We start from the raw sequence: 21,193 nt of genomic DNA, 5'->3' as shown, positions 1-21,193 counted from the left end.
GAAGTGTTAATCATAATTGCAGTTTTTCAAGTTATTCATATTGCATTCCCATTGGCTTGCTTTCCCCATGCTTACCGCAGTGAACATATTTTGATGAGCAGCATTAAGCCTGCTTTGTCTGTGCCAGAGGAGAGATCTGGGTCTCAGCTGCTAAAGCAGCAGGCAGCCAAAACAGCTGGACTCAACCCTCCCTCCCCCCATAGCCCCCCCAGAGAAGCCTTCTGCTGCTCTTGCGAGGCACTTGGGCATGGAGGAATGAAGCAGGTGGGAGGAAACAGTGGCACGACATGCAAAGAGACAATTGGTTTCAAGCATCCTTCCCCAAGTGGTTTGGAGAAGAGTCAGGGTGCAGAAATGGCTGAAAGATAGACACAGGCTTCCAGGGAACAAAACACATCTGAACCCTCTGCTGTTTCTTATATGGCTCTGAAGTAGTGTGCTTTAAAAAGTGCACTTGCAGCAAAGAGGCTTTCTATAAGGAACTAAAGGCTTTGATGGTGATGGGACAGGCTGTACTTTAGGAACAGCACCTATTTCTACTTACGGACACTGTATTATAAATGTGCACAGACAGCAAGATTTTTCAAGGTATTTAACGCTTGCTGTAGATGACTGGATACGCAAAAATTCAATTGAGAAGTTAAGCAGTATATTTTGAAATGCAATAATTTCATTTTAAAATAGCTTAAGAGAGATCTTCTTTCACTATTGTAAACATGCAGATGACACTACCAAACGTTTTCTGGTCTTTCTGCTCCTTCCAGCTCTGAGGCCTGCTCAGGCTCAGTGCCACTGTCTCCAGCAAAGCACCTTTCTCTGCAGCACAGTGCTTGCACACAAACTCCCTCAGGGGACACAGAATGCCAGAAACACCATGGCAGAATGTGGCTGATGACAGTTGTTTAACAGGAGTTAAACTCTGAGTCCACTTAAGTCTCTGGGAATTTTGTTACCAGCATGGACAGGACATGAATTTTCTATAAAATATTGTCAAATAGCAAACAACTTCAAAAAGCATCTTTTTTCTTCATATGCAATACTCTTAGGTGGTGCTTGTAATCATTTTGGATTCCAATTTCAGGCGGAAGTATTTTCTACTTGGTGTTCCCTTTAAGGACAGGGGTTCTTAACAAAAGCAGTAGTCTCTTGGATTTGAATTTTCATGAAAACCCATATTTCTAACAAATACACACCACAAGAAATCTTATTACAGCTCAGAATGTAATCAGGGACTAAACAGTCCACACCCTTACAGTGACTTCCACACCATGAATACGGACATGTAAGAACAGACTGAAGAGAAAGGAGTCGTGCAGGAAGAGGACTAGGAAATGCAAATATTTTACCTTGCCTTACTACCACCAGGTAGTTTTCAGAGGAACACCAGCTACACAAATACAAAGCAAAGTGCAAATACTAATGTCTTATCTTTGTCTGTACTCTGCATGCCTGAGTTAACTATTTAAACAAACATTAACAAGTGACCTAAAGTAAAACGATGTCTTGTTTTTTCATCCTCCAAAATGCCACACAAACATCCCACACAGTGGGCCACTCACAAGAAGCCACAAAAATAAATGGATTTGCTTCTCGTTCAGCTACTTGCACACCCTAAAGCAAAAATAACATCCCCAAGTCTTGGTGATGAGATAAAAGCATATTTCTGTTTGGAAAACAGACACTAGTCTAAGTCCACTACAAAGCCAAGCCGCCTGTCAAACCCCGGCATCCTGGCTGCTGGGCTACCAGCCCTGCTGTACGCATGCTGCTATGAACACGTGCTGGTCCAGGGCATTGTGCACCAGCCTCACCAGTCCAAAGAATGCTTATCACGGTATCATTATTCTTCCACTTTAAGTTAAAAAGCCAACTAAACCTATATAGCACAAAAAAGCCCTCCATAGTAGATTTTTTCCCTGACTTCAATAAGAAAGGTATTGTATCAAGCAGCAGTAGCCAGGCAGTCTTTATTGGGCTCATAAAGGATTATGATTTTGCCCTATTCTCTCTATAAGTGAATTTCTTAAAATATCATTTTTAAAATAGCACTTTTTCTTCTCATGATAGTGTTTTTTTAATATATTAACTTCCCTACATCCCATACTTTGATGGTTCGGCAATTTTCTAGTTCATTTTAAATCAGTTTTTGACAAAACAATACCAACAGTTCAGTAAGTGTCCCAGCTGAATTTTACGATTTACGTTTCTTTTTGAAATACCCTCTTACTCAATAGCTTTAGCAACTAATAAAATTCTTCAATTTTAAAGAAAGAAAGAAAAAAAAAAAAACACATTAAGCACTACATTCTTGTGGAGGGGGAAGAACTAGTGATACTGAACATTGAGAGAAGGTTTTATTTCTAGCAATAGAAAAGGTTATTTTTTTTAATCATTAATGAATTATAATTTACAGGTTTCATGGATGCCCTAGTGTATGGATTTTTTAGTTATATTTTTGATGCTTTGGCCCACAGAGGTGTGATCATATGTATGGCTACATGTATATACATAAATACACACATGTACATACATGCACAATAAGCTACTGCTGTTAGTTTTCTCTATTCTGGTTAAACAATTATGAACAAAAAATATAGATGAAAGTCACCACTAAAGGAATAAAATTTACTCTTGCATGCTAGATAACATGCAACAACTAAGAAGAGTAGAACCCAGCTGAAGACATATAATCCCTGTTTATATATTACACATATTAACAGTGAGGTGAACCACTAATAGCATAATTACATAATTCCAATTTGTGATTTATGATAACTTTGCATCAGTAATCATGAAGACTACCTTTTAGTAAGGCCATGTATTTTTTTTTCACCACAAGAACACGATGGGAATTCATCATTTCTAAGTGAGCTCTTCTAATGCTAGGGACACAAATATAGTTGCAGATCCAACTGTTTCAAAACTTCACCACATTCAAGTCCCAGTATCTACCCATCAACTGGAGACAACCCTTCTTAGCAGAGATAGGAGCAATTTTGGTCTACTTCAGAACAAGTCAAAGTACCTCACATTAAAAATGGCCTTTACTTCAGCTGTAGCACATTGCTTCAAATTCCAGTTGAGAAAAATAACTAATGGTTGAGGGCAGGAACTTCCCAGATGACTGCAACTTGATCTACAAGAGGAAAATGGATTTTGTTGCAAGAAAAAAAAAAAAAAAAAAAGTTGCATTTTCAAATCATGCTTTGAAAAATTTCAACTAATTTGCTTTAATTCTAGTATGCACAAAGGAAGTTTAAACTCTACTTCTCTAGCATTTAATATCAAATGAATCTTCTCCACAGTCTATATGGCTTTTTTTTTTTTCTTTAAACACAGGCTAAATATTTTTTCTTCAATAGCTGTATAAAAAAGCTAGGCCAACTCCTGAGTGTCTAGAAAAGGGTACCAGAGAAAGGCACCTAAAAATGACAGGCTTGAGAGGGGAGGAGGGTTGTGCTCAATAGGAACTACACAAGTATATGAACATGTATTTGCATACATGATACGTATCACAGTCTTAAGTTAACATATTTCATGAGGAGGATTGTTTCTGTCTTCTCCCTAATCCTCACTATCCCCAAAACAATCATATTAATAACTTAATTTTGGTAAACGTCTGGGTAAATGTTCAGTTAACAGTTCTATTTCTTCTAAAAAGGAGAAAATGCCTGGCTGTAGAATAACAAAAATGTTTCCAATTCCTATCACCATTAGAAGGAGTCAGCACAAAAGAGAAAAATCGAGAATTAAAATTAATTCTGTAAGGAGTCTGCCTTAGTGGAGGTCATGTTAGAATTGTCTGCCTTTGCACTTGATTGTATAAATGCTAATTATCAAGATCATCACACATCTGTGGGATATTTTAAGTTTTCTTTCTATCTTTTTACTAACCTAAGCAATGAAAACATTATTCTACAATTCTAGAGTTCTTAGAACTACACCGGAGAGCTGCCTAGACAGTCTCCTCTCTTAATTTCCGGAAGGTACAATTGCTACAATTACTTCCATACACATTTGCCATTGTGAGCATATGCGTCTGTCTTTCTGTAAGTAAAGACTATGACATATAATTTTCTAATTTCTGTAATTTTATTAGTATTTTCTTTGGGAAACCCCTATACTTGCTTTCCTATTCACTGATGTATTTGGAAAAAAAATAAATAAAAAAAAAATCTGTGCATCTTATTTTTGCAGTGAAATAGATTCAGAGGACTGACTCACATGGGCAACCTTGATATATAACCCTTTTTCCTGTTGTTTATTAGTGATGGATGTCCTGTTCCAAACCACTTTTCTTGCTGGGCCAGGAGAACCCTGGCCACTTGTGCACCAGGCAAAGCCTTTCAATTCGCTTCAAGCTGGCAACGAAAATGGGTGTCAGAAGAACTGTGATTAGGGCAGAGGGGAGATCTTTTGAGAAAAACCTGCTAAAACCCAAATCTTCGAAGTTCTTTCTATTAATTCTAGCACATACACATTAGGATTTAACAAATCCTAATGAAATTATTAAAAACATTTATACAAGAAGGACTCCTTAGTATTATAACTGCTAACTTAACATCTCACATTTTGGAGATGTTTTTTTCATAAACTGTGGGAATTTGACTAATGAAGTATCAACATAACCTCAGTATTAGCAGTCACTTTAACACTTTTAAGATCAGCTGAAAAGAGATCTTTTATCTGTCTAATCTTGTATCTATCTACACAAGCACTGGTGTTGGGAACACACCAAATTACAGCAGGATTGTACTGAAAGATGTTCAGCATGCTTGGACCTAGCTTCAGGCATCCTTCATGTCCACATTGTGCTAGATAATTCCGGTTTAAGATCTACAGAATCAGTGACAGCTGGGTGAATCTAATTAAAGCCAAGGCTTTCGGGTGAAGCTAAGCCAGCAAAATAAATTCTGCTGCTACTGTGAAAGGCTACCATTAGGAAAAGACAGAAACTAAAGGAAACTTTCCTGCCAATGCCGAGATTGTCACTGGACTATTGAGACAATAACAGGTCTAACAGGTGCTAAGACTACAGATAAATGGGAAGACCACAGCATTCACCTTTGTGCTGTCCTTCCTTGCGTGTTCCATCTGTCCCTTCAAATGGATTATCTGCAGTGGTGCTGATGATCTCTCATTTTGGAGGAAGATACAGATTAAGGTGGCGAACCCATGCACATGTCAAATCACAAAGTCTCACTGCACACTTTGTCATGCAGCAGTTAGAGGAAGCTAAGTAAAACACCCCCAAAGAATAAATAGAGCAAATACAGTGCTCAACTAACTTTTACTTCCCAAAACTGTGAATTGCAGAGTGAAATTCTACATCTTCAGGAGTAAGGTGTCAGAAAAAGACCAAGGTAGCCAGGTGCTTCAGATAACCACTAACTCTGAAACACGGGATTCATATATCAGATCTCTCAATAAATTCAGTTGAACATGTCTATAGAATTATTCTAGAATTTGAAGAATTCTGTTCCCTACAGTTGTTTGATAAAGAAACACTAGTGGCATACCTGTTCAAACTGAGACCAGAGAGAAGTGGATTTACAAGTGATCCTAGATTGAAAGAGGCAACCATGCATTTTAGCGAACACTACTGAGGGCACAGCTTGCCTGATGGAAACTTACAGAAGCCAATAGCCTTCCAATATTAGAAAGAGTTCAAAATATATTGCTAGAAATATTACAAGAACCACTGGCCAGAACAGTTTACAGATTTCAAGCTGTAATCTAACAAAAGCAATTCTTGGAGTTGTACATGCTTTAGTAACCACTATGTGGAAAAACACAGGTTAGCATACAGGAAAACATAATAATTGCATCATTTTGCAGCCCATCAGCAAGTGCCCACAGAACATGTATGGTAGGGACAAAGAAGTGACAGATGTGCCATTAGCACAGGAGAACTATTGACAGGATCAGTGAATACCTCTGTGAGAGAATATTTTTTTCTGCTCTTTCTTCAAAGTCAACTTTGATAACATGAAAGATACAATCATTTTTACTTGTATAACAGCATTTTGAACTGGAGTGGGACAAAATGGAAGAGAGCATAGCCAGAAAATACTGAGCAAGATCCAGGATTTTCTATGGCTAAAGCTATGCAAACTTGTACATCCTAGAGAGTGGAAACAACAAATCTAGGTAAGAAGTTAACTCAAAAAGCTGTTTTCATGATGAGGCTATCATTGACCGGCTCTACCAGACAAACAAACAGTATAATGATACTTTGGAATGAGCTATGGAATGAGGAACATATGTAAAGAATTTATGTCTAAACCATCTGCTGATGTACACCTAAGCAAAATGTTTCTAATGAAAATCTTCAGCAAGTCAATCAATGTTTCATTCTCTTTGTTAATAATTGCATCAGAAACCTTTTATATTTTCCACAGGTGTGTAACAATAGTATTGGCATAATGCTCTTACAACACTGTAATTTAATCTGGCAAATATCCTAAGCACTAGTAAAGCAAAAATTACCTATTGAACAAGTCTTTAAAACATTTTTGTATTGAAATGAATCAAGCATTGACTGAGACAGGTCGTAAGATATCCGTGTCCTTTGCTAAAAATGCTCAGCTAACTTTTCCTATCTTTTTTTTTTTTTTTTTCTTTTTCAGTAATCAATGGAAGATCTGCAAACTGATGTCAAAGCCAGAAAAGATCTAGCAGTTACAGACAGACACCCTCTAGAACACTGGACAAACATAATTGCCAATGCTTTTGTCCAGAATGAAACACACTTGCTGGAGTACCCATTCACTGTATCACCAAGGAGTGAATTTTCAATGAAGCATGGGACTTTGTTTAAATATACAGGAATTTATAAGGTATTTCAGAACATAGTTAAATACATACGAAAATTACTCAGGGGCTGAAAAAAATAATCTAAGGTAAGGACCAAAAATACCCTGAACTGGCCTAAAATGAAAAGCCAGAAATGGAATCTTCAGAGTTGTCCCATATGCCAAAAAAAACGAGTAAGTCATCACAGGCAGTACAAAATATTGACATTGCTGTTCTAAGTAGGATAGATTTGTTTACACTCCCTGGAAAAAAAAAAAAAATACACTTCTTTTAGATTAATATTCTCATTTTGCTGAGGCAGCGACTCCTAATAGAATGCCATATAAGCTGGTGATGGCGTATATACAGTTTTTGTACAAGATATGGCACAGATGACAGTAATATCTGATAACGGATACGTGAAAGTATAAGTTATTCCAAGTAAAGGAGTGATCTAAATATTTTATCCTCAAGTCTAATGTATTTCATGGAAAATAATAATGTACATACTGAAAGAGGTACCTAGTTAGATTCCAATCCGTGTTAAAACACAGCAGTATCGCTATTTTCTTTAATCAGCGAGGGCAAGTGGTGGTAATTTTTACCGTGCCACCAGAGAACATACACAGAGAGAAATTAATAATGTATATATGATATTAATAACATTTGGGGTTACTTCCCATTGCCGTTGCATATAGTGTTATCTGTGTGTTCAGAGTAAGAAACATCAGTTGCAAGCTTTAAAGGTTACAAGCGATCATCCTGGAATTTCTGAATACTATAACAAAGGAAGAATAGGGCACACTATTTAAATATCAGAAAGGAAGAAGGTAAGATGCGTCAAATTTACCTTTTTGCCTAAAGGAGCCTCAGGTAAGTAACAATAATGCAATATTTAGCCAACTGAACATCAAAACAATCCAGTCAAAGCAAATGGGCTTTCTGGCTTTGATTAATATTGGATTCAACTTTTTAAGTCTAAGCAGCACTGCCAAACATCTCAAAGTCTAACTGGATCTAAATAATAAAACTCACTATTAGGCCCGTTGTATATAATTTGAAATTGCATTGAACGCTAACTTTCTTTTTTAGCATTGATGTTACAGAACCTTGAAAAAAAAGATAGTATTGTGAACTAAATGGCTAAGTTTCTAAATCCCACACAAAAGAACCAGATGGAGCACTTCCACTTCAAGAAGACCCTGTCAGATAAAGTGTATTTTTTACAAAGCATCCTAAGTCGTCAGTGATCCAGTCATTCCCCAGACTGCTGTGCACTCCTCGGCCATGGTCAAGGATGTAGCATTAGACTTGTCTTCTGTCAGGGCAAGAACACTTCTAAAATCATAATCTACATTAATTCAGAAATGAAACACAGGGTTTATTACTCAAGAGCCTGGCAGCTGAACAGCAATATGTGAGATCTACCCTGTGAACAGTATGTACTGTAGGCAGCATTGTTAGAATGAAGGAAGACTAAAGATGAAGCCAAGGCTCCTGGTGAGATCTATCAGATGCTTATTAGCACAAGAGATTTCAAAAGCTACATGACAGAAGGGATAAAACAACAGAAAACAATCTAGAATAGTGTACAGTCAAGGAGACACAGAAATATCAGTGCTATGTGTGAATATAAGCTAAACATTTGTAAATGCAGTTCTGTAGAAAAACTGATGTAAAAAAAGAAGACAAAAGTACTGACCTACTTCACGGCTCTTCATGTTCTGACTACCTCATATTAGCTTTAAGGCTAGCAGTTCATCTTCATTTTCATTCATTCAAAATCATCATCCAACTTTCTACTGAAGGCCTCCCTTTCTCCTCATCTGCCAAGAAACCTGCAAGGAGGTTATTAATGTAATGCAATGTGGAAAAGCAGTTGAATGAAACAGTGTCATGACACTCCAAGTATGGTGGAAACTTCTTCCAAGAATCTCTGTATCAAGTCGCCTTTGATGTTTATAGTAGGCTTGCAGCTCCATCCCCCCAGTTAGCAAACTTCTGTGCATATCTACTGAAGAGGAAAGAAAGAAAAGCAAAGTGTCTTTGCCTCAGGATGAAAAGGGATTTCAATTATGTCTGTTCTTGACAATGTCTAGCATGATAGGAACTTGCTGAAGACCAAGTTCCTGGCAAGACACAAGGGGGGAGAGACCTTTGAGCATAACTATAATTTTGTTAGGATCTTAATTAAAATCCATATTGATCCACAGAGGAAAGTATACAATAGAAAATTGGTATATACTACGTCTAGTGCTGGAAAGTCATTCATAAGAGTACTCAGGCTCCACAGGAAACACAGTGGTATCACTGACACAATAAAGGACCCGAAAACTAAATAGGGTACATGGCCATCACAGTACTATGCTCACTTGAAAGACAAGGTGGGGAACTGTGATTGATTCTATTTTAACTCAATGGCATAAAGCAGAGAGTAGATAAAAAATGGGACATGAACTACATGTTTATAAAGACTTTAAAAGAGAATGACTTAAGCAAAATCCTTTAAGGGAATATTCAATGGAAGCAATATGCCAACAACTTTGTCTCAAACCTACTACTCAGAATTGTCAGAATCAAACACAAATATTTGCCCTTTATCTTTTTTTTTTTTTTCGTTTTTAAGATATATCACTGCAAATATTGATGTATTTCAATAGTGCAATATCAACTAATTTAATCCCTACTGTAGATTATATGATAAGTATCAAAACAAAACAAAACAAAACAAAACAAAACATTACCTCTCCCAATAATTGGATGAGAACCTGGGAAATTTCTGTGTCACCAGAAATAGGCTTTTGCATAAAATTAAAGATTTTTCTCAGCTTTTTAATGAGTCAAACTTCAAATAATTACTAGTTAACCTCACATATAATGCACAGACTTTGTATCATTTGCCTTTCTTTGAAGAGCTAGAAAAGATAGGAGGTTTTAGAGTAATTTTGTTAGGGGATGCTCTTAAACAACTATGACTACATACAGTAAAGAATCCAATCGCGTGGTAGAGACTGCAAGGTCCAAATTGTTAATCCAACAAATGGATCACCAGGAAATGCAGCATGTATTTACAGTGTTGATTAGGGCAAGAGAATTGAGAACATCCTAAAACACATGGAGCCCAACAATGCAATATACCCAACCAATATTTATTGCTGCCTCTGTAAAAGCAATTTCCATTTTGATGCGTTCTCTCACACATGATGTTCTGAAACAGTTAAGTAACATGAAAAATACAGGTTCAAGATTATATCTGTCACAGATGAAAATACAACATTTATGCAACATTACATAATAAAGCCACTGGTTTATGGACCCAAGGTCCTCTTGGGACTGCTACAATCTACATATTGTCGTATGGTGATAGATTCTTGTATTTGCATATCTGAATTAAAAAGAACCTACATTAATAACCAAAACAAACAAAAGGCAGTGATTAAGTCTAAAGGGCTGAGGGAATTTAACAGTGTCATTTGGTTCTGGGAAAGGTCACTAGTAGTTCACAAAATCTGTCTGGAAAGCCACCTATCTCTCAGCCAACACTTTATACAGAAATCAAGGAATATGTTAAAAACAACTAATTCCAGTGGTGGATGACAACACTAAGAGCAGATCTGAAATTGCTCTGTACTTAAAGGACAGCAGAACTGCAGTGAGAGAAGAGACTGATGACAATCCTGCACCCACTTATTCTAAAAACTAAGAATGACTTTACCAAATTGTTTATCTGGCTAGTACGGCAAGTAAGTAATTTCTAAAATTCTACTGTGCTAATATAGGTGAACTTATTAACACTGAATTTTGCCAAATAAAATATCAATTTTGTGGACATAATTAACACTAAGCATGGAGATCCATAAATATATGGAATTCAACAAACAGTAATGAGATTTTATGACATGGTATCTACAATAGTAGATGACTGGACTTATGAACTTAGAGGTCTCTTCCATTCTTGTTTCCCAAATTTACTACATATGAATTAGACACCAGGTTTCACTAGTACCTTAATCCAGTTTTGGACATGAAGATTCAGAGTTGAAACTTGAATGAATCCTATGTATTCATGATTATTGAATTAATAGTTTGAATTATTCAAACTTTTTCATGATTATTTCAGCTCATGGATAAGTCCTGTGCCTTACCATAGCCATCTCTCTCTCACTGATGTATTAATTTAATGGTACAATTAGTCCAATAAAGGATTAGACATTGATTTTTTAACGGTCAGAAGTTTAACTAGAGTTCTCCTAGCTTAAAGTATCAGAGAATACAAAGAATACATCATCCTCATGTGTTTTAGCAGTAAGCATTTTGTATCTTCTTCCATATATAAAAATAAATATGTGGGTACATTGCCACAAAAATCTGTATCTAACACAACATTCTGAAATCTCCAAATAATTTTGTAACATAACATAAAAAAATATATGTATGTACACATAGCTATCCACATCTGTATATCCACCATCACCACATGCTTTTGGTACAGTATATTCAATAAATGCAGTATATAAAAATGCAGGCAAATACATCATAATTTTCTAATAGTATAGCACTTTTTTAGAATATTTTATATATTCTTGATTTAACCTACCTGACATCACTGGAAAATAAGGACTAATTTTAAGGCAGGGAAAGTGAGATAAACAAACAAATAAATAATAATAATAAAATCACAAAATCACAGGCCTCCCAATTTTTTATTGTTATACCTAATCCACTGAAAACTACCAGCCCTGGTTTTGGTATTATCTTCAGTTCTTGACCACTTTTTCATGGAGATCTCTCCATCCATGCCCCCACCAAACCCTGAGAGAGAAACAATATATTCAATCTGAGGAAGCCACCTGTGCTTTTTAATAGCCTTGCCTGACAGAGAATAGGTCTTGTAATAGATGAGATACATAAATGGAAAACCATTCAACATATGAGAAAGGTGACTAAATTCACTAACGTAGTGTCAGTTTTTAATTCCTACGTTTGTTTTTTTATTTTTTTTAAAGGCCATTCATGAAATATTAGAGATGCCCGTCTTTTATTAACATTGTGTCCTCTGACATCTACTCAGTGAAAGATAAAAAGATGGCATTAAGTTTTAGCAGTGAAGTGAAATGTTGCATGGTCCAAGGTGACCCAGTCTCATTTAACAGATTACCAAAATATAATCAAATAAAACCTATGATCTTTACACTGGCAAAAACAGTGCAGCAAGAGGACAAATACAATTTTAAAAACTGAAAGGATCAATTGAAATGAATCATGTATATTTGTAACATATAAATGAGTCCTGTGCAGCTACTTGGTCCTTGTAAGCACATCCATATACCGAGTAAATTTGAGTCCTAGGAAGTTAAGTGTTCTGTAAAATTTTATCCTGCCATTATATCTAACCCAAAATAAATGTCCCAAATTCAATTAGGCTGCTTGATTACAATAGAAATTGACCATGCTTTTCATCTTTATCTATCTATCTAATTTATCAGCTTGTATCTACTGTCTGATAACTCATATTTAACAGGGAACACATTGTCTAACTGCACTAATCCACAGTTCAAAATTAAAAAAAAAAAAAAGAAAGAAAAAAGAAAACTCATATGAGTCTGATGATGTGTATGTAATTCAATTATACCAAGAAAAACTGCCTTGGGTTAAGATTACTGAAAGAAAACCTTAGGAGGCACAGATTTTGTAGAACAGATCTAGACTTAATTGCCACAATTCCTATCACTCTGTTTGCTTTCAATTGTTAGTACAATTTTCATACACCTTTCTCTAACATGTTTTCTGATGGCTACTGACAAACTTGAGATATTTTCATGATGGACTCTGGCTGTAATCCACTGTGGCAATTCCTCCTTTTCTAAACCCTCACATTTAGTCCTTCAAATCCATTCACTGAGAGCTGCCTCACCTGCCACTCTGATTGCAATGCCTCCCAGACCCTCATCAGCTCACCTCATCTATCCACTGTCACACAAACTTGGGCTCGATTTGTTGAAATGGAGGAAACTTCTACTGGGGTCGAATGATGTAATTTGGGGCTGAAACTAAGTGAAGCTTGCTGGTTTGGATAGTACGTTAGGTGAAATTCTGTGAAACAAATCCTGAAAGAAAACAAAACAAAGCTAAGAATTCATCCCTATATTTTGCATGGAATTACTCCTTTCCAAAAAAAAATAAAAAATAATAATTAAAAAAAAATCTAAGCATTTTAAACTAATCACAGTAGGCCTGAAAAAGATGCAAGCAAAATTAAATGAAAAACTGCAATTTTATTTATTTATTTATTTTTAATATCCATTGGCAAAGAAGATAAGGGAATAAATGTCCAACAGAGTTAATCCCTTACTTGCTTATTTACTGTTCACACAGTTATTACCTAACAGGCCAAACAGGCACATGGATTTATGTTATTACCAGGACAGTTGTTGAATCTAGTAGGGTTAAGTCCATTCTCCATCTCTTTTTCCAAAAGGTGTTGGCCAGAAAGACAAGTAAAACAAAACCCACTGAAAACAATCATTTTTTTCTTTTTTTAAAAAAAAGAAAAAAAAAACTTTTTATTTGAAAAAAAAAATACAAGAGCCAAATCACAGCTGGAAAAATGTAATAAATGTTTATTTACTTTTTTTTTTTTTTTGTCAGCTCTGTGCTGACTATAGTGATGCTTGCCATTGCTGCTGCAACCCAGTAGTTAGCTCTCATGAAATGATGGCGCAGTACAGATCACCAGCACTACAGCAACACGAGGAAGGAAGTTCAGGACTGCAAGATGTTTGCAGCATCACAGTTTTAATTCTGGAATAATACTGAATAGAAACAGAAAACATAGAAAAAGGAAAAAAATGTTTTTGCCCTGTTTTATATTTTAGATTTATATATATAAAAAAAGATTTATAAAAAAAGAAGAAAGGATGAAATGCCAAGCGTACTTATACTCCTACTCCTGAACATTTATGTAGACAATATGGTACAATGTCCTTTGTGTAGACAACTTAGCCATGTGATGGATGTGCTCATTCTGATCCTGGGTACATCAGAAAAGCTCTGTAACCCAGTATTTCACTCCAGAGCCCCTCGTGGCATCCGCTAGCCATGGACCTACCTCAGGCAATGCTTATTGGCCCTCACTGTAATGTAGTAACTGGTAACATTTACTGGCAGCATTTAAATAGGTGTTCTTCATTTAACATACACAAGGCATGGGGAAAGAGAGTTAGTGAGGGAGGAGGGGACAGACACTGCAGAGCTGAACCGCACAAACATCTACAACTTCAAAAATGTTCCTTTTATACACCTGGGAATCTCACTGAACGTGGTTTCTTACTCACTCTGCCCAGATTCATGCCATTAAACACAAGGCTTAATGCCTGGAGAAAAAAAAAAAAAAAAAAAAAAAAAAAGAAAAGAAAAGAAAAGAAAAAAAAAGAAAAAAAAGTGGGAAAAAAACCACTGTATAATAAAACAGCAATAAAAATCCCTTACCAATTACTCTACTACCTTCTCAAAATAGGAATAGTATCTCTTGTGCCCTAATTTTATGATTTCCTTTGCCCCACATTAAAACACCATTGTAATTACCCTTTATAAAGGTTGACGGAGGTCCCTGTGAAAATCTGCTCAGGGTGATTATTTAGTTGGGGTTTTTATTTGTGGAATTTAGGCAAGAATGTTTCAAGCTGTTTGTCAAAATAACCGCTTGATCTGCTTTAGTATTTTTGTATTTGTTAAAAAAAATAGCTTTTTCTAATAAACAGAGGGAAAGTTACAATAAATGCTCTAATTATCAGCTTGCAAGAGGAGTTAAACATGCAGATTGTGTTAAGGGGTTCTTAATTTTGGTGCATTTGGAGTCATTTCTCAATACTTAATAACTGCAGTGTAACTGGAAATACAAGGCAAAGCAAGATGAAATAAGGGCATTTTCTCCGTCATTTCCATAACACGTTGAAGTACTACTGGAAGTGTTTTACTTCACATTTGTAGTTTTGCATGCAAGTTTATTGTTTTGGATTCTGATCACTTTCAAAGTACTGGGCTTCACATGTGACACAAATACCATACCTTCATTTTAAGAAGAGATGCTTCAAATAATAACTGTATGTATTTATTTAAAGGAAGGTCAGCAGTGCTGAAAGCTTGTCTGCTTTTTCCAACCTGGACTAATAACTAATAAAAATAAATAAATAAATAAAACCAAAGAAAAACAAACAAACAACAACTAAAAAGCCTTCCCAAAATATTCTACACCAGTGATGTTAAAAAAGAAATATTAACATGGCTAGATTTCTTCTAGGGGAGCATCCCACTTTAAAAAGTTGAAATTCAGTTATGTGCTTTCATTAAATTTTAATTAAAACCATACCTAAGTAGGGTTGTTCTGAGGAATGCTTTCAGTGTATACACAACACAAAGATTGCTACTGAGAAGCTACCCTGTGAATTATGCGAAAGCAACTTAAATTCATAGTAGTTGCCCCCAGTTGCACATTGTTGCTGGTTCTCATTCCAGCTACCATTGACCTAGGTACTATTGACATAGCAGAGGTACAACTCTTACAAACATTTTGAAACTGCATCCCCTCTGCCTCCAGAAGTCGATCACAACCACCACAAAGTAAAGTGCGCAAGGAGCCTGATGACAACATGAAGATGATGAAGAGGTGGATCTCTGGAAGGTGCAGACAACCACAACAGCCCACAGGCACCCACTGCTCCAGAAGATCAACCCCAGGGCCTGGCTCCCTGCCACATGCCCCACCAACAGGCCCATGAGACCTTTTGGGCCGAGCGCAACCATTGCAAAACCTTTGCCCATGTTTTTCAGCCCTTCCCAAAAGTCATTAAATATTACTAGGATACAGCAGCTCCATCTCCTTCTACCACACCAGCTGTACTTTATAAGCCTGTCAAGAATATATATATATTTTTTGCTGAATAATAAAGTCTACAATTCTCTTGTCCCTTTTGTAACTGCTGTCTTTCTTCAGTACCCTGACCACATTTTTCTGGAGGTAACACAAAAAAGACTCTTCCCACTGAGTGATTCCATAAAGATTGTGTACTGGAAGGTTCTGCTGCTTTAATTATTATTTCTGTTCAAAAACTTTCTAATTCAGACCCTGTACATCTATCCCTATGAAAAACTATATAAATTTACTGGAAATGACAATTTTCAGACATTTCCAGTCTATGAAAACTGACAGGGAAAAAAGTATTATGTCTCTAGAAGTTGATAGAGTGATTAAAAAAACTACAGAAGGATTATCACTGCCTATTAAGTGCAATAGTTTGAGCAATTTCTATAGAATCCTTTCTTATTTAATTCCTATTAGATTCATTAGCATACTTCCAGCTAATAACTAACAATCCTTCGCTGCATGAAAAAAGCCCTCCCTAAATCTGCTTCAATGGCTAGGCATTATGGCAATTTGGTAAAACTTTCTTTTTTTCTCATTCAACAGCTTTACAGTGTGCACACTGGTTCATGCCCTTGAAAACTCAACACCCTGCCATGCATCTTGGCCCCATCCTTCAGTGCCTACGGCAGCACGGGTGCATGCTACTCCTGTGTCAACGCCTGCAGCTGCTGCAGAGCTCTCACACTTCTCTCTGCCAAGAGACAAAGTTGGACACATCTTCAATTGAAGCTCACATAGTTCTTGTTATCATCATTGTGCTTATGAACACATTTTTTTCTAATTCAGATACACGTGCCTACCTCACTAAGATTCTCCAGATATCAAGACTCCCCTTTGGTGTCTTGGTATCCTTGGTGTCCTCACCACTTAGGTACCTGAATGGCTGATGTGTCTCAACCACCTACTGCTTTAGTGAGCAGCCTACCCAGGGCAGTGCAGAGCTTTGTGGCTACTGTGATGTTACGCAAGACCTCCCTCAACTAACTTACGTAGTCCCAGTTAATCTCCCTCCAGTATGGCAAATAACTTTTTTTTTTTTTTCCATGATTATTTTGTATTCTTTTATTGAAAGACAAACATTTTTGTTTCCAGAGAAAGAAGCAAAGTGCAGTATTGTGTAGTCACTTTATAGATAATAAACCATTACTGTAACGTCCTATTCACATAAGATCATGCAAAGGCTTTCTGGCTTTCTTGCTGCACATTGACATTCAGTGTTCTTTCCTTCTGAGGAGGCCACAGGCTTGGTTTCTCTGTATGCTATTTTTTCCTCTAATTTGTGAGTTCTGTGAATACTGCCATAACACATAAGTTACTCTTAATGTTCTTCAGAGTGTTGCTAAATGCTAGTCAAACTTTACACGGCAAGCCTGTAACTGTTAACACATCAAATTTTCTACATTGGTTGTTCATCTGGTATGATTTCTTAATAGACTCTTTTAAAAAGAACTAGATTGTGATTAATTGCAGCCCATGATTATATACATGGAAAGGATTGGTTTGAACCTTTACCCTAGACATGCACTAGGGTGAAAGAAAAGATACAGGTTATCGCTTAATAGTTTTACTTAATTGGTGACATCTCTTAATAGAACCAAACAATCTATGTTTTGTTCATCAAAATCTCTTTTTTTTCCCCTCCTTATTCTGTCAAGCAGATATCAGAATTGAGATGGACTTACTGGGACTTTTCAGTCAGTGGAAATATGTTTGCACTCAGCACCTTCTTTTTATGGAAAAGGTTTGTACATCAAAAAAAAAATCAGTGGGCTGTAATTGTTAAAGAGCATTCAAACATTTATTTAGATTGGATACCAACCTTTATCATAATTCTCTTATTTTTCTTCCAGTTACTAACCTTTGGCTCCTCAGAACAGGCTAAAATGTCATACAGTTAGCCTGTCTATGGGAGAGTTTTCCAGAATGTTAAAATAAATGTATATATATAAAATCATTGTGCTGTTTATTTAGTTATGCTTGTATGGGTAGCAGGAGGCTCTAAAGAATATTATCACTCATATGTTCCTACCAAAAGGGTTGTGTATGAGTTGGTGAGCATTTTTAAGCTACTGCCTAGTTTTTTAATTTCTGAGAACAAAGAACTAGTGTATTTTAGCCAGACAATCTGAGCTCTAATCTTTCTTCCTAAGTTCTGTCATATATGCACAAAAGGTTGGTTTGGACTTGTCAGTTTTAGAACAAGAGATCCCTAAAACTATGGGTTCTCTTTTTCATCACACTGATTTTTCCAGTTCAGGTTTTTCAGCCATGATAATCTGGAGTTCTTTGGTTAGATTTCCAATGGCTTCTACCAAGGATACCATGCTTAGGAAGCCTAGACCCAGTACAATAAAGAAAGCTGGTGCTATTGTAATCAGTTGGCTATTGACTGAACTGAAAACAACTTCAAATGCACTAATAAATCCCTTGATTTTTTAGCTTCACTAGCTGTTTAAAATTTTCACCTTTTACAAGCTAACCTTGGAGCTTCAGTAAGCCTATCTGACTACCACAAGAGTCACTGTCTGCTCGATAGCAGTGCTCCTTAAGCAACTTTTCTCAGCCTCTAAAACAGAGGTAATAGGGTTACCTCCACAAAATAGGGTAACACGTTTGCAAATGTGTTTATGAATGCCTACGTTTGAATGACTGGCATTTCGATAATGCCCCATTTCCATTAGCCATGTAGCGAAAAGAACAGTTTCATAGAGAGTTCCAACTACAGCACAGCTTTAGGTGGAGTATCTATAGTTTAATCAGTGAATCACTGATTTAACATCATAAGGTTCCCTTTCTTTACTCAGTATGTCAAAATTGTTCATCTCTCAGTAATCACGCAGCTAAACTTATTTCACCACAGTAGGAATATTAAAAAATAGCTAGGCTTGCTGTGACTATTTATCAGAATCTGAAATACTCTGACAATTGAAGATTCAATTTATTGAATCTTGTTTTAAGAGTAAAACTGAAAGGCATATGGTTGATAAAACAACCTGTAAGCACCTGAACACCATCTCAGAGCCTGTGAACATATATCAGCATGTTCATTTCCATCCAGCAGGAGATATGCAGCCTTAACAGAAGCAGAGCATGAGCAAATGTCAAAAAACAGAGTAGAAGTTGAATTTCCCAAGTGCTATTTAAAACATGAAGTCCACAACCGTCAAATTAGCAAAGAGCATTTGAAGAGGAAGGAAGGGGACTCACCGGCAGCTGTGCCAGTGATGGTGCCCACGGGGCACCATCTGCACTCCATTTGCAGAGCTGGATGCAAAACAGCTCAGGGTAGAGGACGGGATGAAACAAATCCCAGCTCCCCCTGAAACCCACACACAGCCCCTGAGCTGCAGCAAGTGCCCAAGAGGTGCTGAAGCAGGTGTCAGTGAGGGAGGGCTGGTCTCCCAAGAAGTACCCTTGATGAAATTTTGGCATGCCTAGAGGGTTTTGTTTGGGGCTGGGGGTTCAGTTCCAGCCAGGCTGGAGGACAAGCACATTGGCCTGTTTCAGGGTGGCTGTCACAGCCATGGCTTTCAAACATGGTTGTAATAGAAACCAACAGAAGTGTTTTGCCCACCTTCATCTCTGATGCCTTTAACTGCATGTTCTTCACACGTGTTCTTAGAGAGAAGTGGGGCACCCAGAACAGAGACCCAAATCTCAGGTAAGGATTTTGTGTGTTGTAACTATATATAGTTCAAAGCCAAATTTGCATCAAAAAACAACAGAAAAAGCAAACTAAACCACCCATTCCATATTGACATCAGATCTAAAGTAAATTCACTGTAAATAATTTACACAACTACCAGTAATCTTCACTGGATATACAAGAGCTGACTCCCTCACTATTACATAGTAAGAAATCATTGAAGTAAACGATCAAAACCAGTATCTGTAAGTTTAGTTGAGAGTTGTGCTGAAGTATGATAGCAGGAGCCAAGTGTTCCAGACCTGAAACCTAGCTCTGACATGGAAATCTTCTGCTCGCTAAGAAAATTTGTTCAAAACATCTCCTTAACTTTGCTGAAAAATGTTCTCCCACTCGAATACATAGGCCTGCCTGCATGTTTGGAGCTGCGCACATATCAGTGTGATCGAGGCTTTAATCCTTCCTCCTGAGGCCTCAGAAATAAAGTAGGGATAACCACGCTTACCTACTTTGTAGGGTGTTGTCAAGATTAATGCTCGCAGAGCCGTCAGTAGGTGAAAATCATTATGGCTCCCATCCGGCAATTGCTAATGCATGGGCTGCCTGCTGCACACGCACGGAGCCCAGTGAAAGCTAATTGACTCCTCCGAAGGTGCAGCAGTTTGCCCAGGCCCTATCAATAAACTGTTAAGTGTTTAAAAAACAAAACAAAATGCCACTATATTAAATGTGAACACAGCACAATTTTCAAATGATCCTGCAGACCAGAGCCTCTGGGGCTAAACATGGCGCAGGAAAAGCATTCATAACAGAATACAATACGTATATATATATATTTATATATATACACATACACACACACACGGGGATATAAAAGGATATAAAAACACAGCTATTAAGGCAGCTACTCAGTATCGCTGTGCACACACTCACAAGCAAACACACACTGTGGTGCACACAGCATTTGAGCTATATAATAAATAGCTCAGATGACTATGTGTGTGTCAACAGATGAAAATACAAACACAAAACTGATGCACATTGCACCTTCAGTCCTCCTCTAAACTTTTGTCTCAACTCTCATCTGGAACAGAAGGCTGGAAAAAAATTATACTCAATGTTCACTTTGGAGAATGTAAATGAAATTAAGGATCTGAGCCAAACCCATTTGCTCATCAATATATGCCACAAAACCAATTTAACTTACGTCAAATTCAAATAATTCACCTGACGTCACGCTGGAGAAGCCAACCATGAACACCTCACAAATTATTATTTTGATCCAATTGTTAGAACAGAATTACAGCAAAAACTGCACTTTCCGCAGCTATTAAAGCAGTGACCCCGGCAGAGCATGCTTTTGTGCTGAACTTTTTATATCACCAAGCCTATTAATCAGGTGGCAGTTCAAACTGATGTGCTTTATATAGTTGACCCTGGCCAGAGCTTTAATTACTTGGTATTAAATGGTAATTAAGACTTTTCACATTCCAGTTTTATCCAAAAAAAATTAAGTGTAAAATCCAGTAATTTAATAAAGAGTTGTGTTCTTTACTGTGCTTCAGCCTGGACACTGAGGATGCAGCAATTTACTATTGACAAGCACTAAAGGAGCAGGTCATTTCACAAGTATAGTGTGGACAAAGGTGAACCGGGCAACTGATGAAATCTGTGGCCAAGGCGAAATAGCAATCTCTGAGCCAAATGGTAATAAAGTTACTGAAATGAAGCAGTGTAGCTTCGAAAGTGAACTGTCATAAGGAGGATACAGGCTTTAGGATGGCTTGCCTGAAGTAATTAAAACATTATTTCCAAAGAGCCAATCAAGG

The 21,193-nt window shown here is 36.9% G+C and overlaps 1 protein-coding gene across 5 annotated transcripts in view; it reads right to left on the bottom strand.

Annotated features, from left to right (window-relative positions):
• FIGN (fidgetin, microtubule severing factor) overlaps positions 1 to 21,193 on the bottom strand; it is a 104,077-nt gene that overhangs the window by 55,112 nt on the left and 27,772 nt on the right. For 2 of the 5 annotated variants that reach the window (XM_035331576.1, XM_035331577.1), the window contains one exon: positions 8,498 to 8,633. The exons of the other annotated variants lie outside the window; for them this stretch is intronic. In XM_035331576.1, the coding sequence (XP_035187467.1) occupies positions 8,498 to 8,516 (19 nt within the window). In that variant the 5' untranslated portion in view covers positions 8,517 to 8,633. The remainder of the gene's footprint in view (positions 1 to 8,497; positions 8,634 to 21,193) is intronic. 5 annotated transcript variants of the gene reach the window in all.

The sequence above is a fragment of the Oxyura jamaicensis genome, chromosome 7, assembly GCF_011077185.1.
Source record: "Oxyura jamaicensis isolate SHBP4307 breed ruddy duck chromosome 7, BPBGC_Ojam_1.0, whole genome shotgun sequence".
Taxonomy (NCBI): Eukaryota; Metazoa; Chordata; class Aves; order Anseriformes; family Anatidae; genus Oxyura; species Oxyura jamaicensis.
This window is presented reverse-complemented; position numbering and strand designations above follow the sequence as displayed.